The sequence below is a fragment of the Hyperolius riggenbachi genome, chromosome 1 (genome assembly GCF_040937935.1).
Source record: "Hyperolius riggenbachi isolate aHypRig1 chromosome 1, aHypRig1.pri, whole genome shotgun sequence".
Taxonomy (NCBI): Eukaryota; Metazoa; Chordata; class Amphibia; order Anura; family Hyperoliidae; genus Hyperolius; species Hyperolius riggenbachi.
The window spans coordinates 619,286,323-619,312,936 of record NC_090646.1 but is presented as its reverse complement, the minus strand read 5'-3'; the positions used below and the strand labels follow the sequence as shown (position 1 = coordinate 619,312,936).

At 47.1% G+C, this 26,614-nt stretch overlaps 1 protein-coding gene across 3 annotated transcripts in view; it reads left to right on the top strand.

Moving 5' to 3' along the window:
* LOC137528965 (complement component C9-like) overlaps window positions 1–26,614 on the top strand; it is a 209,585-nt gene that overhangs the window by 79,699 nt on the left and 103,272 nt on the right. For all 3 annotated transcript variants that reach the window (XM_068250811.1, XM_068250793.1, XM_068250801.1), the window contains exon 5: window positions 6,000–6,138. In XM_068250811.1, coding sequence (XP_068106912.1) covers window positions 6,000–6,138 — 139 coding nt within the window. The remainder of the gene's footprint in view (window positions 1–5,999; window positions 6,139–26,614) is intronic.

The window sequence follows — 26,614 nt, the reverse complement described above, 5'->3', positions numbered from 1 at the left end:
CCATCACCCAGTATCTCTATAACTACAGTACAAGGACATGCTCTGGGGAGATGGGGATGTTCTGGCCGAAGAACTGGACACTCATGCGAAATGCCTGCAGGCTCGTGCGGCCGTTTGAGGAGGTGACAAACCTGGTGAGTCGCAGTGAAGGCGCCATCAGCGACTTGATCCCATATGCCTTCTTCCTGGAGCGTGCCGTGCGTAGAGTGGTGGATCAAGCTGTGGACGGGTGTGAACAGGAACAGAAGGAAGAGTTGTGGGATCAATTCTCATCAGAACCAGACGTTTCCTCAACTCCTGCGGCAGCACAGAGGGGGAGGAGGAGGAGGAAGAAGAGTCATGTGGGGAAGAGGAGTCAGACTCAGATGATGAGGAAGGGTTTTTTTTATTTTGGAGGAGGAGGCGGCAGAAGAACAACCACAGCAGGCGTCGCCGGGGACTTGTGCTGCTCAACGTTTCTGTGGTATTTTTCGTGGCTGGGGGATGAGGAGATACTCATTCAGATTTCATGGAATTGAAATTTCCGTAATTCGCTCAGAAATTGGAAGACGGAATTCAGAAATCTGATTTCTGCAGAAATACTGCATTACCGCAATTCAGTCATTTTAGATCAATCACAGAACTCTGAAGTAATGGACCAATCAGAGAATGCAGAATTATCTCGTAAGTATTTAGCCAATCAGAGAAGGCAAAAAATTACCCAAAAAAACCCTCTACTCAGAAATTGAAAAATGGAACTCGGAAATCGGTTTTCTGTGGAAATATTGCAATACAGCAACTCAGTAATTTTAGCCCAATCACAAAACTCAAAAGCATTGGACCAATCAGATAATGCAGAGTCAACTCAGAAGCAGTGGTGCTCGGATACCTCTTTTTGATATCCACATCCGGATAGCAAAATATCTGGATAAAAGCGGATATCCGAATTCGAACCGTTCAGCAATCCAAATTGATCCGGATAGTCGACCCCATTTTCCAGGTAAAACCGGATATCAGGATTGAAAACCGGAAGTGATCTTTAAATTGCTTCCAAAACGTCTTTTATAGTAAATGATGCATGAAGCAAGTTTTTTTTTTAAAGAAAAATAGCAATTGTTTATGTGGGGAGGTATAGTACAAAAAAAAAAAAAGAAACAAAGAAATGGCTGTAAATTAACATCAGGAGGATCCAGACAGCAGTCGTGCAGCCCACATTGTGTCATCACATTACAGTTTTCAGCCCAGACATCTCAAAAAATTCCTTTTTTTTTGTCAACCAAATACAGCTATTGTAGTGGCGTAATAGCTGGTGACAGTGGCAGACTGGCAGCAGAAGATATAGTTCTGTGTGGACCCTGGCGATGGGAAACACAGGCTGAGACAGCAGGGGGAGGAGGTTGATGCAGCTATTGATAGTGGCGTAATAGCTGGTGGCAGTGGCAGACTGGTAGCAGAAGATATAGTTCTGTGTGGACCCTGGTGGTGGGTAACACAGACAGCAGGAGGAGGAGAAGTAGGTAGATGGAGCTATTGGTAGTGGCGTAATAGCTGGTGGCAGTGGAAGACCGGCAGCAGAAGATATAGTTCTGTGTGGACCCTGGCGGTGGGAAACACAGGCTGAGACAGCAGGGGGAGGAGGTAGATGCAGCTATTGATAGTGGCGTAATAGCTGGTGGCAGTGGAAGACTGGCAGCAGAAGATATAGTTCTGTGTGGACCCTGGCGGTGGGTAACACAGACTGACACAGCAGGAGGAGGAGGTCGATGCAGCTATTGATAGTGACGTAATAGCTGGTGGCAGTGGCACACTGGCAGCAGAAGATATAGTTCTGTGTGGACCCTGGCGGTGGGAAACACAGACAGCAGGAGGAGGAGGTAGATGCACCCTGGCGGTGGGAGCACAGTCAGCAGGAGTCAGGAGGAGGAGGAGGAGTGTAACGTGTGGCAGGCAGCATAGATAGTCCACCATGGCACCTAGTGTTGGTACCATGGCACAGTTAAACCATAACAACCGTTAGGTTCCAGGAAGCGGTCATACTGCCGCAGTTTGGTCCTACCCACAACTCGGACAGCACAGTTTTCATCCCAGACACCTCCACAAAAATTACACAGCAATTGTGTTTTGGGCATAATAGGTAGCAGCAGCAGTAGCATGTGGCACCCTAGCAGTGGGAGCAGCACAGGCAGCAGGAGGCGGGCAATGCAGCAGCAGCAGCAGGTGTAACGTGTGCCAGGAGCATGCCGGAGATTGTACCATGGCACGTAGCATTGGTACCATGGCTGTAAAAAAGTTGTCAACCAGGCTTATTAATCAGGATGGAGCCAGGAGGTTGTGGTGGTAAAGGGTGGTAAGGCAGGTATAGTGATTCCCAGCCACTTCATGTCCCCCTCTTGCCAACAACAGGGAAAGACTCGCTCAACAGGGTCTGGAGGCATTTTTTCCTAGCACGGGAAGCTAAGGAGGGAGCAGAAGAGGCCACTGAGGACAGGCTGCCTGAACAGGCCTCAGTGTTGGCAGGAGTGGCAGAGGGGGTTCTGGTGCTGCTCCGAGTCTGTCCACTGCCAGCGCCAGCTTCCTTTAGCCTCTTGAACTCCTCATGCTCAACAAAATGTTTTTTGTTTAGATGCGTAATGACTCTGGAGGTGCCATACTTGGAGGGGTCACAACCTCTGCTCAGCTTTAGTTTGCACACATTGCATATGGCAAACTTGCTGTCCACTGTGGGCAGAGTGAAGAACTGCCAGATTGGGGACATGAAGATTCCCCTGCGGCCTGAATGGGATGTTGCTGCTTTTCTCCCTGTGGTGGTTGGGGGTTGAGTGGTGCGGCTGGTGGTAGTGGCAGAGGATGAAGCAGCAGGCTGTGGGTCCCGCATTCCACGCCCACTGCTGCTCCTGCCACTGTCTCCAATGCTGATCCTCCGTGCCAAACCTACTGACGCATCCTCCTCCTCAGAGTAAGAGCTGACATCATCATCCTGTGGATGGTAGTTACGGTCCTTCATCTCATCATCAACATCATACTCCCCCCTCCTCAAACAACTGCTGCTGGGATGATGACTCCTCTTCTGCTGCCACATGCAAGGAACCCCCCCCCTCCCCAACAACCACCGTCTGCATCTGTGACTCCTCCACATAGCCCAATGCGCCCAGAATAACTTCCTCAAACTCGCTACAGCCCTCATTGCGATTGCGGTGCCTGGAGTGAAAAGCTCGCTCACTGAGGGTAGGCTGCCTGCTGGGGTCGACATGATGACCTCCCCAGCCACTGCTGGGTGGCTGCTGCTGCCCCTGCGAACAGGAGTGCTGGTGGGGGTAGAGATCTCTGTTGTAGAGCTGGTGGTGGTGTAATGAAAGATTTTGCAACCCATTATATTTTGCAACTTGCCATAGAGAACAGTGTATGACTGCGTAGACGGGGCTTCTCTCTGTTGACACGCCTGTAATTTTTTGCAACCACGGATCCCTTTGAGCTAGAAGGGGGGTTGATCCCTCCGGGGGGGGGGGGGGGGTGTTATTCGTTGAGCAAGAAGGGGATTGTTCCCTCCAGGGGGGGAGGGGGGTTATTAGTTGAGCAAGAGGGGGGATTGTTCCCTCCATGGGGGGGGGTTATTAGTTGAGCTAGAAGGGGGATTGTTCCTTCCAGGGGGGGGGTTATTAGTTGAGCAAGAAGGGGGATTGTTCCCTCCAGGGGGGTTATTGGTTCATCAAGAGGGGGGATTGTTCCCTCCAGGGGGGGTTATTAGTTGAGCAAGAAGGGGGATTGTTCTCTTCAGGGCGGGTTATTAGTTGAACAAGAGGGGGGCTTGTTCCCTCCAGGGGGGGTTGTTAGTTGAGTAAGAAGGGGGATTGTTCCCTCCAGGGGGGGTTATTAGTTGTGCAAGAGGGGAGAGGGATGAGTATAGGGTTTGGTTGGGTTGCATTTTCTGATACAGAAAGTTTGAAGTCAATGGTTGGGTTGCACTTTCTGATAGCTATACAATTAAATAAGTGCAACCGGTTGCAAAATCTGATAAAGTTGGAAAAAATTTAACTACAGTCGCCTGCTCATCCACCATCAGCTCCATCACAGGCTTGGAGTCTTTCTCCTCCAATGTGCGCTGACGACCATGCTGTAAAATGGCCGCTAGACGCTGCTGCACTACTGCAGCGTGACTCCCCCTAACAGCTGGGTGCCCAGTGCGTCCACGGCCAGTGGCTAGCGGCGGAATGGACACTGACGCAGCAGAACTGCCGATGGTGGCGGCAATGCTGCTCCCTCTCCTCTTGCCCTTGCTTTTTATGCTGCCCCTCCCCCGGCTGCCAGTAGGCATAGTACAACTTTATATGTGTCCAAATGAATTGGGGAACTTGTACTTTATTCAAATCAGTAGTAGTAGATAGTAGCAGTAGTAGAACTTCAACTAACGGAGTGACGGGCAGCAGAGTAGCACACACTGACACACTAACTGTCTGTCTATCTGTCACACACTGTAACAGCACTGCAGTTAAAGTAAGCTAACTCAATCCAATATTTACTGTATAAACTGGTAGTAGTACACACTAGTAGTAGTAGTAGTAGTTGTAGTAGTAGTAGTAGATAGTAGTAGTAGTAGATAGTAGTAGTAGAACTTCAACTGATGGAGTGACAGGAGCACACACTAACTGTCTGTGTATCTGTCACACACTGTAACAGCACTGCAATTAAAGTAAGCTAACTCAATACAAATTTACTGTATATAACTGGTAGTAGTACACAGTAGTAGTAGTAGTAGTAGTAGTAGTAGTAGTAGTAGTAGTAGTAGTAGTAGTAGTAGTAGTAGTAGTAGTAGTAGTAGTAGTAGTAGTAGTAATACTAGTAGAACTTCTACAGACGGAGTGACAGGAGCACACACTGTCTATCTGTCACACACTGACTGACTCTAACAGCAGCACTGCACTAACTATCTGTAGTAAATGAAGCTAACACAGTAGTAGTACTCTCTCTAACAACTAACTACACAATAAGACTAGTAGTAGCACAGTAATCTAATCCCTAATAACTTACAATACAAGCTATAATGTAGCTAAGGCTAGCAGCAGGCTTAGCCTGAGCACACAGCAGGCCCTAACCTAGCCTAGCAGCTGAAGCACTGAGTCTAAATGTCACACTGACTAAAATCAAAATACAAGCTAGCTAACTAAAAAACAATAAAAACTGGTGTAGTACAGGTGTTTAGGTGTCAAAACGCTAGGTTTAGCACAGTAATAATGCACTTGCTTAGCCAAACAGCACTGGAGATGCTTCTCAGTGAGCAGTCACAAGCAAGGACGAGATTCTGCACATGGCGCTCGCCTTATATACAGGCGGGACTGGCCAGGGTTCCCCTCTGTGATTGGTTGCTAGGGCTTCGGCTGGGAGCCCTCTGATTGGCTCAATGATGTCAATGGACGTCATCTCCGTGGTTACGCTATCCGAATCTGAGTATCCGGCATAGGTATCCGGGCTGCCTTCCGGATGCCTAATACGTATCCGGATTCACTCGGATACTGCATTCCGGATTTACCCAGCTATCTGGAATGCATATCCGGGTCCGAATAGCAGAAAAAGTTTGGGTATTCCGGGTATCCAGAATCCGGATGAGCATCCCTGCTCAGAAGTATTTGGCCAATCAGAGCATGCAGAAAATAGCAAAAACACACTACTCGGAAATCTGAAATCCGCGGAATCAGTAATTGGCATTCGCAGAAATCAGAATTTCCACTTTGCTATTAACCGCTAAAGTTAGCACAAATTACACAAAATTACGGATGGTTTACGCAGAATCAACTGTACATCCAAACTGTAATTACATATGGCCGACATTGCAAAAAATTATGTGACATTTCTCGCTATCAGCAGATTATGATCACTAGTAGTCTCCCCACCTTAGCTATGTGTTGTCGAGCAAGTCTATGCTGGGGGTATTTCCAACCCCAGGGCTTGTCCCCTAAGAAAAGTAATAGTGAGACAGGTGAAATCAGAGGGAAAAAAAATTAACTTACATTTTTCTCTCTTTTCAGACAGAACATTCTTGGAATGGATACGGTGGCAAACCCTTTTGATAATGAATTTTTCAATGGTTTGTGCAACAAAGTGCGTGATGGTAACACAAGACAGTATTACCGCATGCCATGGAATACAGCAAGTGTGGTTTATAAGGTATGAAGACCATATGTACAGTGTTTCCCAATTACGGTCTACAGTGGCGCCGGCTGCGCCCAAATTTCCTGTGCTGTAATTATAGCGCTCGTTCCTCACTAGCCTCCAGGCTAGCAAAGTGTCTTTTGCTATGGGGGGGAGCAGAGGGAGGTTGAAGGCTTCCCACAGGTGGACGAGTGGAAAGAATAATGTGATTGGGCGTGAGGGATTGCTAAAGGTCCAGCAAACCCGCCGCCAGTGCACATGTGCTGGATTCAAACCAGTGGTGGTCTTTATTGGCTCTCCTGGCCAAATTCAATTTAGCATGTGTATATAGCTCTAGCTACAATCCCAGGATTTAATCTCCAATCAAATGGTCAGTGATAACGGCAGTGACCACTGCTTCATCTGTTCACATGCCCAACTAGTGTCGCTGAATTTTCACCAGAGGCATAGCTATTAGAAGCAGGAGGGACATATGTCCATGGGCGCAGCGCTGTGAGGGTGCACAGCACAGCTGCTGCACCCCACATGCATGAGAGGTGGCACTCTAAAGGGGGGCACATTAGATTTTCTGAATAAGGAAGGGGCACATTTGGCTATCTAAAAGGGGGGGGAGGGGTTCGGGCAGCACATATGGCTAACTATAGGGGGAAGGGGGCACATCTGGCTATCTAAACAGAATTTGTACATTTGACTCCACCCATGACCACGACCACATTCTGATGAGTGGCCACGCCCATTTTGTCGGGGGGGGCGCAAAAACCTTTGTCCCTGGGTGCTGAAAACCCTAGCTACACCCCTGATATTCATCAGGTCAGTCCTTTCATTGTGAAAAGGATAAGAACCTCTTCTCTGGATGGAATTTTAGGCAAGTTTATCATATCCTGGCATGAGTTCTTCATATATTCCTTTGCAGAATCCTCTAAAGTCCTTTAGATGTGGCTGGATAGTGTACTGGTTAAAGGCACCACCTTTGACATGGGAGACCAGGGTTTGAATCCTGGCTAGGGTCTGTACCTATTCAGTAAGGAGTTCAAGGCAAGACTTCCTAACACTGCAGGGTGGACTCTTGAGCACGTCCCAGTGGCTGCAGCTCTTGAGCGCTTTGAGTCCGACAGGAGAAAAGCGCTATACAAATGTTCAGATTATTATTATTATAGATGCAGGGCGAACAACTTATTGATAGTGACCTGTTGATAAAACAGGCAATTTTTTGGGACTCATACACAAACACCTGTGACCTGATGTCTATGCTGAAACAATGAAAAAAACAAAAAAAGCAAAACAGTTACACGTTTAATCAACAAATACATAGGACCACTATCATGAAAATCATAACATTTAATATACATGTGAACATATACAAAAAAGAAGTACATTTCTTCCAGAGTAAAACGAGCCATGAATTACCTTTCTCTTATGTTTCTGTCTCTTACAGAAGGTAGTAGAAATCTGACATAACCGACAGGTTTTGGACTCTCCAAAGGGGATTCTCAGCATGGCCTTTATTCTTTATAAAGACACTCCTTGAAAAAGATTTATAAAAAGATGCTGACCAGCCTCCGTGATCACTGCACTTTTTTCGGCAGTGGGATGGAGCAACTGCCTTTCGCTAAGTGCTTTTGAAACTAAACAAAACCATGAGAATCCCCCATGAGGAGATGGGCTAGTCCGAAACCTGTCGGTTCATGGATCTCGACCCAATACCTGACTCTATGCTTAAATCCCACATGGTGGTCATTCCAAAGCCTGACAGGGACTCATTAGATGAAAAAAACTACAGGCCAAATTCTTTACTAAATACCGATTTGAAGATTTTCACTAAAGTTTTAAGCCCCATCTACACAATACGATTCTTTGTACGATTCAATTACGATTCTATTTACGATCCGATTAAATCCGACATGTCCGATCGGAATTCGATTCGATTGAATTTGATTTGCCATTTTAAAACAATGGCAAATCGAATTGAATCGAATTCCGATCGGACATGTCGGATTTAATCGGATCGTAAATAGAATCATAATTGAATCGTACAAAGATCCAGATCTTATACAGGAAGCCGCACGGCGCTATTATGATTACAAGACACAAGGACGTGAACAAGCGCCAGTCAGGCGCGAAACGGCGTAGTGCAGTCCCTGCACCCTGGTCACCCGAACCCCGGCACACCTCAGCACAGACACCTGGAACAGGTTTGACACAATCAAGAGCTGCAATTATGTATGTATCATGTTTGGCATGAAGATGAATTAAAGCGGATCAAGGTGACAGTTGCCCGCCTCGTTTTGATGTACTATATGCATGATGACTTCTTTCTAGTGATATGCACCGATTGCACGTTCTTTGGCTTCTGTTCATATGTTGCTATTCAGGAACGCTTTGAGGTGAAGTTTTGTGCCGTTAGAAGAGACATATGCAGGCTGCATTTTCCGTTCCTCCTCAAGATCTAAATACTGAGTGCCGAGTGGTGTGTATTTCTGCAGTGTACTACATTTGTTTGTGTATTCCAACTCTGAGCACCAGCCGTATACATTAATACTGAGGGGGGCACACCTGACGATAATCTGGAAGAATCAGGGAGTGAGACAGATTCCTCCCTGGACTTTCCCCTAATAAGTCAGGGAGTCTCAGAAGGTCGAGAAGGAGCTTCTTCTATTTTTGACCGGAATGCAAGTCCTGCACCTGTAAACAGGGAGGTGGTGACCAGGGTATTGGAGTTAAGACTGGGGGGTCTCTGTGAGAAGGAGACCAAATTGTTCTGGACTGCTACCACACTGAATAAGCAGTGACGGCTCCAGGAATTTTTTTTAGGGGGTGCTATGCAGGTGCTGGACTAATTTCCGGGGGAGCTGACGCGCGCGGCAAAATATGGGTGTGGTTACAACCTGCGGCGTGGTCATGACCGGATGAGGGCGGGGCTAGCTGTAATTTAAAGTGAATCCAGGGTGAGAGTGATATGGTGGCTGCCATATTTATTTCCTTTTAAACAATTCTAGTTGCCTGGCAGCCCTGCTGATCTATTTGGCTGTAGTAATGAACTGAATTACACCAGAAACAAGCATGCAGCTAATCTTGTCAGTTCTGACAATATTGTCAGAAACCCCTGACCTGCTGCATGCTTGTTCAGGGTCTATGGTTGAAAGAATTAGAGGCAGAGGACCAACACGGCAGCCAGGCAGCTGGTATTACTTAAAAGGAGATAAATATGGCAGCCTCAATATTATTCTCACCTCGGGTTCCCTTTAAAAGTGCAACGCAAAGACAGAGGGCCCAAGTTTTGGTGACCCTTTCCCCAGAAAATTCACATAATTGTGCAGGTTTTCTCAAGAAAATACACGTAATGTGAGCAGATTTGAACAAAAAACATGTTCAGTAACCCCAATATGCACAATCGGTAGCAGATATGGCCCCAATAGGCACAATCAGTAGCAGATATGGCCCCAATACGCACAATCTGTAGCAGATATGGCCCCAATACGCACAATCTGTAGCAGATATGACCCCAATACGCACAATCGGTAGCAGATATGACCCCAATACGCACAATCGGTAGCAGATATGACCCCAATATGCACAATCGGTAGCAGATATGACCCCAATATGCACAATCGGTAGCAGATATGACCCCAATATGCACAATCGGTAGCAGATATGACCCCAATATGCACAATCGGTAGCAGAAATGTGCAGGTTTTCTCAAGAAAATACACGTAATGTGAGCAGATTTGAACAAAAAACATGTTCAGTAACCCCAATATGCACAATAGGTGGCAGATATGGCCCCAATTTGCACAATCGGTAGCAGATATGGCCCCAATAGGCACAATCAGTAGCAGATATGGCCCCAATACGCACAATCGGTAGCAGATATGACCCCAATACGCACAATCAGTAGCAGATATGACCCCAATACGCACAATCGGTAGCAGATATGACCCCAATATGCACAATCGGTAGCAGATATGACCCCAATATGCACAATCGGTAGCAGATATGACCCCAATATGCACAATCGGTAGCAGATATGACCCCAATATGCACAATCGGTAGCAGATATGACCCCAATATGCACAATCCGCAGCAGATATGACCCCAATATGCACAATCCGCAGCAGATATGACCCCAATATGCACAATCCGCAGCAGATATGACCCCAATATGCACAATCCGTAGCAGATATGACCCCAATATGCACAATCCGTAGCAGATATGACCCCAATATGCACAATCCGCAGCAGATATGACCCCAATATGCACAATCCGTAGCAGATATGACCCCAATATGCACAATCCGTAGCAGATATGACTCCAATATGCACAATCGGTAGCAGATATGACCCCAATATGCACAATCGGTAGCAGAAATGACCCCAATATGCACAATCGGTAGCAGAAATGACCCCAATATGCACAATCGGTAGCAGATATGACCCCAATATGCACAATCGGTAGCAAATATGACCCCTATATGCACAATCGGTAGCAGAAATGACCCCAATATGCACAATCGGTAGCAGAAATTACCCCAATATGCACAATCGGTAGCAGATATGACCCCAATATGCACAATCGGTAGCAGAAATGACCCCAATATGCACAATTGGTAGCAGAAATGACCCCAATATGCACAATCGGTAGCAGAAATGACCCCAATATGCACAATCGGTAGCAGAAACGACCCCAATATGCACAACCGGTAGCAGAACTGACCCCAATATGCACAATCCGTAGCAGATATGACCCCAATATGCACAATCCGTAGCAGATATGACCCCAATATGCACAATCCGTAGCAGATATGACCCCAATATGCACAATCCTTCCTCAGCAGTTTTGACCACAATCAGCACCACCTGAAAAAGAAAAGAAAAACCCATTTACTCACCTACAGCCAGAAGACCTTCTTTCCCGACCTCCTGTCCCGACCTCCTTGTGGCGCGCAGCGCCCGCGCGCCCACAATCCTCTTCCTTCCCGACGCCACGAGACTTCCTGCCTGCATGCTGAGAGCAGGCTACGGGAAAATGGCCGCCCGAAGCCCTGCACTGCAGACTCGAAGTCTGCAGAACAGGGCTTCGGGCAGCCATCTCACCGTAGCCCTGCCTGCTGCTCCGTCCTACAGAGAACCATCAGGAGGACATGAAGTTTGTGGAAAAGTGGGAGACCGCACATTTAAATTATTGCAGAACCCTGCAGGAGATTGTTAGGGAGCGTACAATAGAGGAGCATAATAAGATATCAGGGGAACTTCAGGAAACCCGGGATCAGTTACAGGCGGCACCATCAGAGGGAAATTTCTCAGCCATTATTGCCAAGATTGAGAAAAAGATTTTGCCAATCCAGAACGAATTGAAGGCTAGGAAACTTAGAAAATTCCACCGAGATCGAGACAACTTCAAGAAAGGGAGAATTTTCTATTGGGGGTCAGAGCGGTACCCCCAACCGAGGGAGTAGGCCCAAGCGAGGCAAAGGTTATTGGACGACTGATTCGGGCTCAGATTCAGAGGGTGAGGGACCTGAAAACAAACCAAGACCAAGGCAGCCAATCAAAAATAAAAAGAAACGAGGCAAAAATCCTGAGCCAAAAGTTAGACCGGCCCCCACACAGCCATGTGCCTCTACCCCTTTAGGTGGAGAGTCCGCAGGGGCGGAAGAAACCGATGTTCGGAGAAACATAACATGGGATTCTCCGGTAGCAGCCAGAAACCAACATGGCAGCAACAGCACGAAGAGGAGGAGAACCAGATAATAGGGTTGGGAGCAGGGATGGATCAGCTTCCCCAAGGAGGAGAACTACAAGTGATTAACTTGACTGACGCAACCATACCTGAATGTTGTTTTTCCCTTACTGGGCAAGGGCCTGGGCTTTTCGCCAACACAGAATTTCGACTATGTGGACTTTTTTGTTGATTTATACAAAACCACAAGGAAGATGATGATCATTCAATTATACCAAGATGGGGAAACCATGGGGGAGCTCCAAGGACAGGGTGATGGAGGCCCGACATTGGCGATGAGTCCCATGTCCACTTTGGGGTTCAGTCCCACGGTGGACTGGGACACTGCCGAGATAGAGGCACTCCGGATGCTGGAGGAGCTGTGGGAGGAGGGGGGATCTTGTTCCTTAGGAGAAGAAGAGAATATGTCGATACGTGAACTCTTTCTGGGCAATCCTGGGAACTTTTGAGCCTGTAAATCCACACGACCTATACCCATTCTCCCCGGTTTCCCTATTGACCAGTTTCGCCACCAGGTCGCTGCGGAGATGAAGGCATTGTGCTATGATCAGGCCCTGAGCAATTTGAGCAAGGCCGACAAGGCAGCCATAAAGTGGTTGAAGCAACGCCGCGACCTGGTGGTGAAGCAGGCGGATAAAGGGGGGAATGTGGTGATCATGTCGAGCGATTTTTACACCAGAGAAGCCTACAGGCAATTGAATAATACAGAGTACTATGTCAAGTTGGACAGTTACCCCACTTTTAAGTACCAGTCGACTCTCCGCACTTTGTTAAGGTGGGGAGTCGAGAGAGGATACATCCCACAGAGGCTGGCAGTTGATCTACTCCCGCAGTTTCCACGATATCCTGTATGGTATCACCTTCCCAAACTGCATAAGTCCGCACAGAACCCCCCGGGAAGACCTATCGTCTCAGGGTGTGGTTCACTCACGGAACGCCTGTCTCATTTTCTGGACCATCTGTTGCGTCCCCTGCTTGTGGGGGTCCCGGCCTGTTTGGCCGATACGCTCGACACAATTAAACTCGTGGAGAGCACGGCATGGAGACCAGGCTACAGGTTAGCCACTATAGATGTAGAGAGTCTCTACAGTAGAATCCCCTACGAGGAGGGGATAAGGGCGGTCCACAGGTTCCTTGATAGAACCAATAAAGACGATGGGTACAAGGATTTTTTGTGCTAATGTTTGAAATTTATTTTGATGCACAATGCATTTAAGTTTGATGGAAGGTGGTACCACCAGGTCTCTGGGACTGCCATGGGGACCTCTGTGGCATGTACCTATGTAGGCCTGTTTATGGTAGCTTGGGAAGAGGATTACGTAATGGCCCCAAAAAATCTGTTCAGGCAGAACATCAAAATCTGGGCAAGGTATGTGGATGACGTGCTGGTCGTGTGGCAGGGAGGTACAGAGGAGTTTGACGCTTTCATGAGTTTCCTTAACAACAACCAGGTGAATATGAAATTCACCTCGGAAATTGGGGACAGGTCCATACATTTTTTGGATCTAAAGGTCAAACCAGATGGGGACAGATTGGTGTGTGAGGGATACAGGAAGGCCACAGCCGTGAACTCTCTGCTACACAGGAATAGTTTCCATCCTGAGCATGTTAAAACCTCTCTGCCATACGGCCAGTATCTACGTCTAAGACGAAACAATACCAGCTTGGACACATTTGAGGTGCAATCGCAAGAGCTAACTGCACGATTGGAGGCGAGAAATTATGACAGGGAACTTCTCGTTAGAGCTAGGGATAGAGCCAGAGCCAGAGACAGGTCCTCCCTCCTCTCTAGGACCCCCAGGAGTAAAGAGAAAGGTCCATTCACTTTAACGTTTGATTATACCCCCATGGCTAAGAAAATAACACAGATTGTTAAGAAAAACTGGTCACTAGTAGCAAGAGACCCCGCCCTCCGGAGAGTGTTTCCAGACCCCCTGTAACAACCAACTCACGTACCTGAAGGCTGGAGTCTAGTGCGGGGATAACAGCTGCTTATGCGGCTCACCACACAGAACCTCTGGGTTTGGAACAGAGTCTCTATGGAGCAAGGGGCAGAAGCGCTGACAGTTGACAGACGCTTCCGCGAGCTGAGTAAGGTGGTGCAATAACTCAGCAACCTGAGATGACAAAGTTCTTGGCACAGATCCGGGTCTAGTAACCAGACAGGTCCTCTTCCAATCCGAGTCGGGTATCAAAGCGGGTAGTCGTCCAGGCAAAGGTTGGCAGCAGAGCAGGTAGTCAGACAGGCAAGAGGTCGGCAACAAGGCGGGTAGTCAGGCAAGCAGAGGTTGGCAACGAGGCGGGTAGTCAGGCAAGCAGAGGTCGGCAACAGAAATCAATCAACAGGAACAGGTTCAGCAGGACGGGTCACACAGGAAACTTGCTGCAATACCACAGCACCAGGCACTGCACTCTGAGGCCTTTTATAGGCCGTTTGACCTTACTGCGCATGCGCAATGACGCACGCGCGCAACGCGTACTGCTGCGCACGCACTGCACTACGGCGCACGCGCGCAACACGCAACGCCACCACGCAATGCGTAATGCTGCATGCGCATGACAACGCACGCACGCGCGCCAAAACGCGCGCGCATGCGCACAAGCCATACGCACGCACACACAGCAACAGGCTGGAAGAGAGGTGTATAACAGGACAAAACCCCGCACGTGTACGCGCACAGCATGCAGGCCCCTACACCTTCCGATGCAGAGGCCCACCACGCCGCACACGACCCGCACGGACACACACCGCCAGTACTCCCCGTCTGAGAGCACGACGGCATGCCCCGAAATGCCCCTGGACACCCGAACGTGCCAGCCGCCCAGGCCCTACCGGTGAGTGACCATGACAGTGCCCCCCCTCAAGGAGCAGCCTCCGGATGCCTTCAGGTGCAGGCTTAGCAGGATATCTCCTATGAAAGTTCTTTATCAAACGATCAGCATGGACATTAATGGCTGGTTCCCATGTGTTGTCCTCAATACCATACCCCCTCCACTTGATGAGGTACTGTACTTGCCTGCCTCTCATCCTGGAGTCCAAAATGGATTCTACTTCATACTCCTCTTCATCTTCCAGTATGATAGGTGGTGGAGGAGTAGGTACTTGGCCAGGAAAAGGATCCGGACTTACGGGTTTTAATAAGGAAACATGAAAGACTGGGTGAATTTTATAAGCTGTAGGTAAAGTTATCTTATACGCCACCGTACTTATCTTCTTACAGACTGGAAAAGGTCCAAAGAACTTAGGGCTCAACTTTCGAGAGGGTCCAGGAAGCTTTAGATTAGCCGTAGACAGCCACACCATATCCCCTTCCTTCAATATTAATTCCCCTCTTCTATGCAGATCAGCTTTCTCCTTAAATCGTTCCTGAGCTTTGGTCATGTTCTCCTTTAAAAGTTCATTGTTCTGGATAATCGATTCCGCCAAAGAATCTGCAGCAGGGACTGCGGTTTCGTTTTCTATACTTGGTGAAAAGGTTGGATGAAACCCATAGTTTGAAAAAAATGGGGATTGATTGATGTATAGTATTGTTGTATGCAAATTCGGCCAAGGGTAGAAACTGTACCCAATCGTCCTGGGAGAAGTTAGTAAAGCACCTCAAGTACTGCTCCAAGGCACGAGTTCAGTCTGGCCGTTAGACTGTGGATGGTAGGCAGAAGAAAAGAACAATTCGATCTTCAGTAACTTACATAAAGCAGTCCAGAATCTTGAGGTAAACTGTACCCCTCTATCAGATACGATATCATGAGGAATACCGTGTAGACGTATGATCTCCTTGATGAACACTGTTGCTGTAGTTTTAGCTGTAGGTGTACCTCTCATTGGGATAAAATGAGCCATCTTGAAGAGACGGTCCACCACCACCAAGATTGAGTTAAATTCTTCAGAAGTCGGAAGCTCCACAATAAAATCCATGGAGATGGAATACCAAGGCCTAGGCGGGACAGGTAAAGGTTTGAGTAGACCCCAAGGTTTAAGCTTTGACCCTTTACAGCGGTTACAGGTACGACAGGCTGCTACATATCTCTTGCAGTCCTTCTTCAGCCCTGGCCACCAATATGTTCTCTGGACCAATTCTGCTGTTTTGTGACCACCGAAATGCCCTGCCAGCTGATGATAGTGACAAATTCTAAGAATAGCTGGCCTGAATTTTTCTGGAATAAACACTTTATCTTTGAGGAACCAAAGCCCATCCCTGGAAAGTAATTTTGATTGGACGTTACTAGGTGGGGGTATGTTTTCCTGCTGAATTTCTTTAATTAAACTAGACTGGAGAAACAGGAAATGCTGACTTGATAAAATCGTATCAGGTATGTCTTGGTTGGAATCTTCAGGAAACATACGGGATAACGCGTCTGGTTTCCCATTCTTGCACCCCGGCCTATACGTGATGTGGAAGGAGAACCTGGAGAAAAAAAGTGCCCATCTTGCCTGTCGTGGATTCAATCTTTTTGCCGTTTTTAAATATTCTAGATTCCGATGGTCTGTGAATATCAGAATAGGATTCGCTGCCCCTTCCAACAAGTATCTCCATTCCTCCAATGCATCTTTGATGGCCAGTAGCTCTCTTTCTCCTACATCATAATTTTTCTCTGCTGAAGATAATTTGCGAGAAAAGAATGCTACTGGGTGCATTAACATCCTGGGGCCTTGTCTCTGCGAAAGAATTGCACCCACTGCGGAATCAGACGCATCCACTTCCAGAATGAACGGTAAAGCTGGATCTGCATGCTTCAGTACTGGGGCTGACGTGAACATTCTTTTCAACTTTGTAAAGGCAACCTGAGCTTCTTGACTCCAGTAGAACTTATTTTGTTGTTTCGTGAGTTGTGTTAAGGGTAATACAATAGAAGAAAAGTTCTTGATAAATCTTCTATAAAAATTCGCAAAACCCAAAAATCTTTGAACCCCCTTTCTGTCTATTGGAGCAGGCCAATCCAGTATTGCCTGAATCTTGTGGGGGTCCATTGAGAATCCATCCGCCGAGATGATTAAACCCAGGAATTGGATTATGTTCTTGTGGAATTCACATTTTTCCAATTTCACGTAGAGCTTATGTTGCCTCAATCTGCCCAGGACCATCTTGACTTGATCTATATGTTCATCTTCAGATATAGAAAAAATTAGAATATCATCAAGATACACTATAATAAAGTGGTCGATCATATCTTTAAAAATATCGTTAACAAAGTGCTGAAATGTTGCAGGAGCGTTGCATAGTCCAAATGGCATCACCAAATACTCGAAATGTCCATAGCAAGAGCGGAATGCGGTCTTCCATTCGTCACCAGCACGAATTCTTATTAAGTTACATGCTCCTGGGGGCGTGACTTGACGCCGAAGGAAGATGGCCGCTTAATCCGGAGCTCCTGCCTTACACCCACCGCTAGCACTAACTAACCAGCCTCGTTCTATCCCCAGACTGGCATGAGAAGCACTGGGAGCTCGCAGAGCACCCCAGCCGAACCTGGACTCCCGCTTGTACAATCAGGGAGAACAGTACCGGAGATCTTTAAACCAAGGAAGAGTGTCTCTCAGACATCCAAGATGGCGCCGGCTAAAGAAACCCGCACTACGCAGCCCTCTCCAGACTCTTCCCCGACCCAGATCCAAAAGGTGGGTGATAAACAACACAAAGCCCCCACCCTAGCAGACATGCGATCTATGGCGGAAGACATCAAAAGCTCACTCCACGCTGCTATAGCTGAAGTACACTCAGAAGTAGCCGCCATTGGTAACCGCCTCCAGACCTTAGAGGCCGCAGGTGCTAAGAGAGACACCCAGATAACCATGCTCCACAAAGCGGCTGTATCACATAACGACCTTTTACTAACACATTCCTCTCATCTGGAGGATCTGGACAACAGGGGAAGACGCAGCAACATAAGAGTTAGAGGGGTCCCTGAAGCAGTAGCAAACGACCAGATTAAAGCTGCCCTAACAACCATCTTTAACGATCTTCTTGAAAGGTCCACTGATACTGAAATTGGCTTTGTCAGAGCTCATAGAGCCTTTAAACCGCGCAACATCGACAACGCTAAACCCAGAGACATTATATGCTGTCTTGACTCTTTTCCACTTAAAGAGGAAATCATGCGAGCTGCTAGGAATCAAGATGAAATCTTGTTTAATGAAAACCCCATCCATCTCTATCATGATCTATCGGGCATCACACTGGCAAAGAGACGTGCCCTGCAGCCATTGCTTAAGGCCCTGAAAGAGAAGGGTCACACCTATCATTGGAGATTCCCCTTTGCGTTAGCAGTATTTGCTGGTGGCAAGCTGTTTACACTCAGACACTCTTCAGGCCTTGCAGACTTTTGTGCTGATCTAGATATACCAACAGTAAAGATTCCCAACTGGGACGGTTTGGGCTTGATCCAGGATCTCACTCCTGGGCCACATCAGAAGCTTTCCGATACAACACCAGAGTACTCACACAACCACTCACAGAAGATTTGGCTGCTAAAGGGAAACCTCATACTGCCGATGCTAACTTAAACTCCTCGGATGAGGACTGACATGCTGAACTTTCTCACTGCATTTTTCATCTTCCTTTTTCTGTTTTGGAATGGAGGGATTTGCCTTTTTTTTTTTTTTTCCTTCTTTCTTTCTTTTACTTGTGCAGCATGCAAGTTCTCCAATCCTCCCACAGTGAAGGACAATGAGTCTTCCTTACACTATATGCCCTGTCTTCACTAGTCCAGACAGTTGTTAGTGTCTAGACAAGGAAAGGGAGAACTATATAGTTAAAATCAATAGATAGCCTTTAAATGTTTAGATTGCATTATACCTTAGTCTCTTTGAATCTGCTTATTTTCAGCTAGTGACCTAATAATGCTTGTGAATAACTATAGATCTACAGGTTAATGTAAATTCAACTGTTATCCTCCCCTTCATTCAACTCGACTGTTTAAAACATGATGGAAAATGTAAAGCTCACTCTCTAGTCATGCTTCTCATTCACTCCCTAGTTTATATCGGGGATAGAACGTTTAATGTTATATGTTATTAGGCGGTGGGTCTGGTGGGTTGATGTGGATGTGCTGCCGTTTTTATAGGTTGACGCTTATCAGACTCCCACACAGTGTATACCAGTATATACTGACATTTCTACCCCACTAAGGGTCCAGGAGCGACCATCCAAGTCGTTCCTGAGTGGGTTCAGTAAACAAACCACCCTAGATTTGACAGGACACTGGTCCAGTATATCCATTTGCCAGTACTTTCTCCTTCTTCTCGCCCTTCTCACACCCCTTTCCCTAATTCTTAGGCCATTGCAGGGTGAAGCTGTTTCTCTCCCGACTACACCCCTAGAATTAACCTTGACTTATCTAGATATGTCACACTCCCAATCTCACGCCTCGAACACCTCGTCCGGCTGGGAGACATGGAAGATCATGTCACTTAATATCAATGGGATTAACACCCCTGAGAAAAGATATATGCTTTTTGATCTCATGCGTAGAGAAAAAGTGGAAATCGCATTTTTACAAGAGACACATCTAAGAGCTAATCACATACCCAGCAAATTCCACCACCTCTTTCCAGTGGCCTTTTACTCTACCTCCCCTACCACCAAAACGAAAGGAGTGTCGATATTTATACACAAAAAAATCCCCTTTGCCTTGGAAGAGGTGAGGAAAGACCCCAATGGTAGATTCCTATTTGTAAAGGGGAGGATCGGGGAGAGACAGCTAACCCTAGCAACTGTATATGCCCCCAATCAACACCAGCCCTCCTTCATCAAATCCATAACCTCTGAGCTCTTGAACTTTTCTAAGGGCATCTTGATTTGTGGTGGTGATCTTAATGTTCCTCTAAACCCCCTAATTGATTGCTCCAATAACACATCTTCTCTGTCATACAGAGCCTTAAAAATGATTAAATCGAGCCTCCAAGGGCTGACACTGATGGACTCCTGGCGAACTATGCATCCCATAGAAAAGGATTTTACCTTTTTCTCGCCTATTCATAATAAACACTCGAGGATCGATTACATCTTCATCTCTCAAAGAGACCTATCCTTAATATACGATTCCTCGATAGGTCATAAATCGATCTCAGACCATGCACCAGTATTCCTGGTTTTAAGACTCCCAGATAAAATTACTAAGACATGGAACTGGCGTTTAAACCCCAATCTGCTTACTGATAAGCTTAGATCAGATAAAATTACAGATGCACTTTCGGAATATTTTGCATTAAACAACAGTTCTGATGTGTCAGCCCTCATGGTGTGGGAAGCCCATAAGCCAGTTGTAAGAGGCCATCTCATACGTATGGGAGCCCAGCTTAAAAAAGAAAAAGAAGAGGAAATCCAAAAACTGACAGCTGATATAAAAAGACTAGAGGGTTCACATAAGCAGTCCTTGGCCTCTCAAACACTAGCAGAGCTACACACAGCTAGGTCAAAATTGCACTACCTTCTATTCACTGAAGCAAAGCGGAAAATTATGACAGGTAAAAAGATATTTTATGAATCTGGTAATAAGTCGGGGAAGTATCTGGCAAGAGCCCTGAGAAAACAGATGAATGCCTCGCACATTCCCTCCCTAGTTAACAACCAAAACCAGAAAATTGTTAAGTCAGAGGAAATAGCTGAGGAGTTTAAAACCTACTATACCTCTTTATATAACCTACAAACAGATCAAGATGACCCTGATCTAGCATATAATAGAAAAGCAAAAATTTCAGAATTCCTCTTAAAGCACTCCAAATCTTTAAACATAACACAAACTGAGAGAGAGGACCTAGAAACCCCCCTTACAGAGGATGAATTTTTTGCTGCTGTAAAAACTTTCAAATCAGGGAAATCACCAGGGTCGGATGGCTTCACATCTCAATATTACAAGCTATTCAGCAATTTACTAGCTCCTGCATTCATATCGGCCTTCAACTCAATTACTCCAGATACTTCTCCGACAAAACAGCTTCTAGAAGCCCACATAGCCGTGATCCCAAAACAGGGCAAAGATCCGCAAAAATGCTCCAATTACAGGCCCATATCTCTTTTAAACCTGGATGCCAAACTTCTTGCTAAGATTTTGGCAAACAGACTGATGCCACACATACCCGACCTAATTGATCTGGATCAAACTGGGTTTGTATCAGGGAGAGAGGCCAAGGACAATGTTATGAGGACCATAAACATAATAGCTCACGCCAAAAAGACAGCAACAAAGGCCTTCCTCTTATCTACAGATGCTGAAAAGGCCTTTGACAGGGTGGCGTGGGATTTTATCCACGCCACCCTGTCACGCCTCAATGTTGGAACAGCAATGGAGAACTGGGTGGGATTCCTCTATTCTAACCCCTCAGCCAGAGTGAAAGCAAATGGGACACTATCATCCCCGTTTCAAATCACAAACGGAACAAGGCAGGGATGTCCCTTATCCCCACTGATTTACATACTTACCCTTGAACCGTTTCTGAATGTTATCAGAACAGACGAAAATATCCATGGAGTGTGGATCGGTGGGGAATATCAGGCGGTTGCAGCATTTGCAGATGACCTATTGTTCTTCCTCCAAGACCCACACATCTCTCTCCCTAACCTAATTCGGCAATTTGAAGAATTTGGGACACTATCAAATCTTAAGATTAATTTTCACAAATCCAACGCCCTAAACATCTCCCTTGATGACACTACGGTTCATAATTGTCGTGCACAGTTTCCGTTTCATTGGACTAGGGGCCCGCTTCGATACTTGGGAATTGACGTTACACCAAGCCTAAAAGATCTATTTGAGGCAAATTTTATACGAATTGGTGAAATTCTGAAGGGAGACTTACTTAGATGGGGACAGAAATCCAATCTATCATGGTTTGGCAGGATGGCATCTGTCAAAATGAATCTCCTACCCAGATTCCTGTATATTAGCCAATGCCTACCTATTGACTTACCAGCCTCCTTTCTACGCTCCCTCCAATCTCAGATTAACAAGTTCATATGGGGCCACAAACCACCACGTATTAAACGTTCAATCCTATCCCTACCAAAAGAGGCTGGAGGGATGGGCCTACCGGATCTCCTCAAATACCATCTAGCATCCCAACTTTCTAGGGTTGTGGAATGGTCTAACGTCACTTCCCCCAAGAAGTGGGTCCTTATTGAAGAAGAAACAGCCCAATGCCCTGCTTATACCCTGGGCTGGTCAGATGCTACAAGCCAAAAAAAGAAGGCAATGGGAAATCCACTTATAATGGCTACGATTAAAAGCATGAGGAGATATCTTCCAGCACTGGGACTAGCCTCGCTCCCGGGTAAACTCACACCATTGCTGGCCAACCCAGGCTTCCTATCTGCGGAAGATATCCCCTTCTTACAGTCATGGCCGAAAGATAAATGCCCAAGAGTACTAGATTGTATAGCAGGTGGGCAAGTTAAAACTGGTGTTGGGCGAACATCTAGATGTTCGGGTTCGGGCCGAACAGGCCGAACATGGCCGCGATGTTCGGGTGTTCGACCCGAACTCCGAACATAATGGAAGTCAATGGGGACCCGAACTTTTGTGCTTTGTAAAGCCTCCTTGCATGCTACATACCCCAAATTTACAGGGTATGTGCACCTTGGGAGTGGGTACAAGAGGGAAAAAAATTAGCAAAAAGAGCTTATAGTTTTTGAGAAAATCGATTTTAAAGTTTCAAAGGGAAAACTGTCTTTTAAATGCGGGAAATGTCTGTTTTCTTTGCACAGGTAACATGCTTTTTGTCGGCATGCAGTCATAAATGTAATACATATAAGAGGTTCCAGGAAAAGGGACCGGTAACGCTAACCCAGCAGCAGCACACGTGATGGAACAGGAGGAGGGTGGCGCAGGAGGAGAAGGCCACGCTTTGAGACACAACAACCCAGGCCTTGCATGAGGACAAGAAGCGTGCGGATAGCAATTTGCATTTTGTCGCCATGCAGTCATAAATGTAATACAGATGAGAGGTTCAATAAACAGGGACCGGAAACGCTAACCCATCACAGATGTTCATTGTTCATGTTACTTGGTTGGGGTCCGGGAGTGTTGCGTAGTCATTTCCAATCCAGGATTGATTCATTCAGGGCCGGCCTTTGACCTGAGCGACCAGAGCGATCGCTCAGGGCGCCGGCTTCCAGGGGGGCGCTCCTGCCGCCCTGGCCGCATATCTGTAATTTAACTGGCTGCTGTGCTGCGGGCTCCGGCTGGGTCCGTTTCGCATGGTAGCTCCGCCCCCTGGTGCCGCTGGGGGTGATGGGGGCGAAGACCAAGAAACTGATGCTGCAGCTCTGCCTCTTGGAGTGTGAGCCAGTAACTCCACCCCTCAGTATGTGGTTGGATGGAGCATGGCTCAGCCTCAGGTTGCTCTGGACTGAGATGAAGCACGCAGCATGCGCTGGCATAGGGAGCAGCTGGTATGGGGCCTGTAACCAGGGACAGCCAGGGGGGACATGTGGCATGGCCGGATAAAGGGCGCCACAGGGTGCATTATAAAGAGCATGCTGGCAGCTAAAAAACTTTCGTAGTGGCCGGTGCGGTATACGGTTGCTGCCTTTGCTAGTGTTTACTGCACTCCGAGTCTGCACACATTAGAACATTACCTTACTTCTCACTGGGCAGACCAGAGTAGCAGCACGGAGAGATGTCCTGGAATACACAGGGTGTCATGCTGGCTGTGCTGAGTGCTGCCGCCCCGCCCCCCTCTCCGCACACATCCTCCTCTCACTGCCCCGGACTATTAGACTGTCTGCTGTGCACATCTCAGCAGAGATGACAGACAGGTAAATAAATCTCCACTGCCTTACTATTTATTGTGCTGGTTTATTCATTCAGTAAACCCCCTGAGTGAGAGCCACTCAGTAGGCTGTCAGCAGACTTCAAGGGAACGTGTGTAAACTTCACTAAAAGTCAGAGATGCACACATACACATAATTCTATGTGTAAGTCCCTTCCTCTAGAAGTTGATCTGTCTTTTTTTCACTTTGCATCCTTCTTCAGAGCAGTCTGCATTGCTTTCTAATTACAGTAATGTCTGTGCCTGCTCCCCAGGGATTAGCTCACCCCCTCTCCCCTCCCCAGACTGTCTCCCAGCACCTTGTTTTGAAGATGTCAGCGAGCACGCTGGCTAACTAATACTGGGGGGGGGGGGGGGGGGGGCTACCTAGTACTTGTAGCACCTCTGGCTATATAAAACTGGTGCAGGGGAGAGGACACAACGGTGCCTAATAATTTATTTCGGGTGGGGGGCAATCTAAATTTTGCTATGGGGCCCCATGATTCCTAGCTATGCCCCTGGCAGCACGTGTGTCACCCTGCCCTGCCCTCTTGCCCTCCTGTCCTGAGTGATGAGTCCTGGCCATCTTCTCCTCTCCTGCTCCCAGAATCCATCCCAGATACACTGGCACAGAGTCTGCAGACTGCAATACAAAACTGTATGACAGACAGTAAGAAGAAGAGAAGACCCACAAAAAAGTAAGGTTCCCCATCCCCAACCTCCCTACGCTAAAGGGGGAATATGCCTAGGCTACATACTCTAAGGGGGGGCTGGAGGATCTTCTGCCTAAATACACTGAATGGGGATCTGCAAGACCAGTAGCCTATATACACTAAGGGGGGATCTGCCTTGGATGAATGAGGGGGGGGGGGGCACCAAAAGGTGGTTACGCTCAGGGCGCTGTGAAACCTAAGGCCGGCCCTGGATTCATTTTAATTTGAGTCAGACGGTCTGCATTTTCTGTGGAGAGGCGGATACGCCGCCGATCTGTGACGATGCCTCCGGCAGCACTGAAACAGCGTTCCGACATAACGCTGGCTGCCGGGCAAGCCAGCACCTCTATTGCGTACATTGCCAGTTTGTGCCAGGTGTCTAGCTTCGATACCCAATAGTTGAAGGGTGCAGATGGATTGTTCAACACAGCTACGCCATCTGACATGTAGTCCTTGACCATCTTCTCCAGGCGATCGGTGTTGGAGGTGGATCTGCACGCTTGCTGTTCTGTGTGCTGCTGCATGGGTGTCAGAAAATTTTCCCACTCCAAGGACACTGCCGATACCATTCCCTTTTGGGCACTAGCTGCGGCTTGTGTTGTTTGCTGCCCTCCTGGTCGTCCTGGGTTTGCGGAAGTCAGTCTGTCGGCGTACAACTGGCTAGAGGAGGGGGAGGATGTCAATCTCCTCTCTAAAGTCTCCACAAGGGCCTGCTGGTATTCTTCCATTTTGACCTGTCTGGCTCTTTCTTCAAGCAGTTTTGGAACATTGTGTTTGTACCGTGGATCCAGAAGGGTATAAACCCAGTAATTGGTGTTGTCCAGAATGCGCACAATGCGTGGGTCACGTTCAATGCAGTCCTAGGCCGAAGAGGTCATAGCCTAGGGTCACAAAACCTGTTTATTTGGGCAATTTCAATGGTGGCGAGTCTGACGTACATAAATCGCAGCAATGGCCGTTAGCAACGTCTGAATCTCACGAAATGTCTCATGCAGGTAGAAGACATATTGTTAGACTTGGGCTCCAAAGATGGGTTCCCTACATCTCTGCAAACCAGAGAGACAGGGCTCCAAATTTGGTAAAATCCCCCATAGGCTTTCATTGGGCCTCCTATTTACAGTTCCAAAATCTCACATCTTTTCAAAGGGCAATTACTCAGCAGTGGCAAATTTTCTAGCATTGTAGGGACCCTTAGGGGGAACATGACTGGTGAGTTTCGGGCCCCTAGGCCAAAGAGGTCATAGCCTAGGGTCACAAAAACCTGTTTATTTGGGCTATTTCAATGGTAGTGATGGTGACGTACATAAATCGCAGCAATGGCCGTTAGCAAAGTCTGAATCTCACGAAATGTCTCATGCAGGTAGAAGACATATTGTTGGACTTGGATTCCAAAGATGGGGTCCCTACATCTCTGCAAACCAGAGTTACAGGGGTCCAAAATTGGTAAAATCCCCCATAGGATTTCATTGCCTCCCTATTTCACTTTCCAAAATCTCACATCTTTTCAAAGGGCAATGGCTCAGCAGTGGCAAATTTTCTAGCATTGTAGGGACCCTTAGGGGGAACATGACTGGTGAGTTTCGGGCCCCTAGGCCGAAGAGGTCATAGCCTAGGGTCACAAAAACCTGTTTATTTGGGCTATTTCAATGGTAGTGATGGTGACGTACATAAATCGCAGCAATGGCCGTTAGCAAAGTCTGAATTTCACAAAATGTCTCATGCAGGTAGAAGACATATTGTTAGACTTGGATTCCAAAGATGGGGTCCCTACATCTCTGCAAACCAGAGTTACAGGGGTCCAAAATTGGTAAAATCCCCCATAGGATTTCATTGCCTCCCTATTTCACTTTCCAAAATCTCACATCTTTTCAAAGGGCAATGGCTCAGCAGTACCAAATTTTCTAGCATTGTAGGGACCCTTAGGGGGAACATGACTGGTGAGTTTCGGGCTCCTAGGCCGAAGAGGTCATAGCCTAGGGTCACAAAAACCTGTTTATTTGGGCTATTTCAATGGTAGTGATGGTGACGTACATAAATCGCAGCAATGGCCGTTAGCAAAGTCTGAATCTCACGAAATGTCTCATGCAGGTAGAAGACATATTGTTAGACTTGGATTCCAAAGATGGGGTCCCTACATCTCTGCAAACCAGAGTTACAGGGGTCCAAAATTGGTAAAATCCCCCATAGGATTTCATTGCCTCCCTATTTCACTTTCCAAAATCTCACATCTTTTCAAAGGGCAATGGCTCAGCAGTACCAAATTTTCTAGCATTGTAGGGACCCTTAGGGGGAACA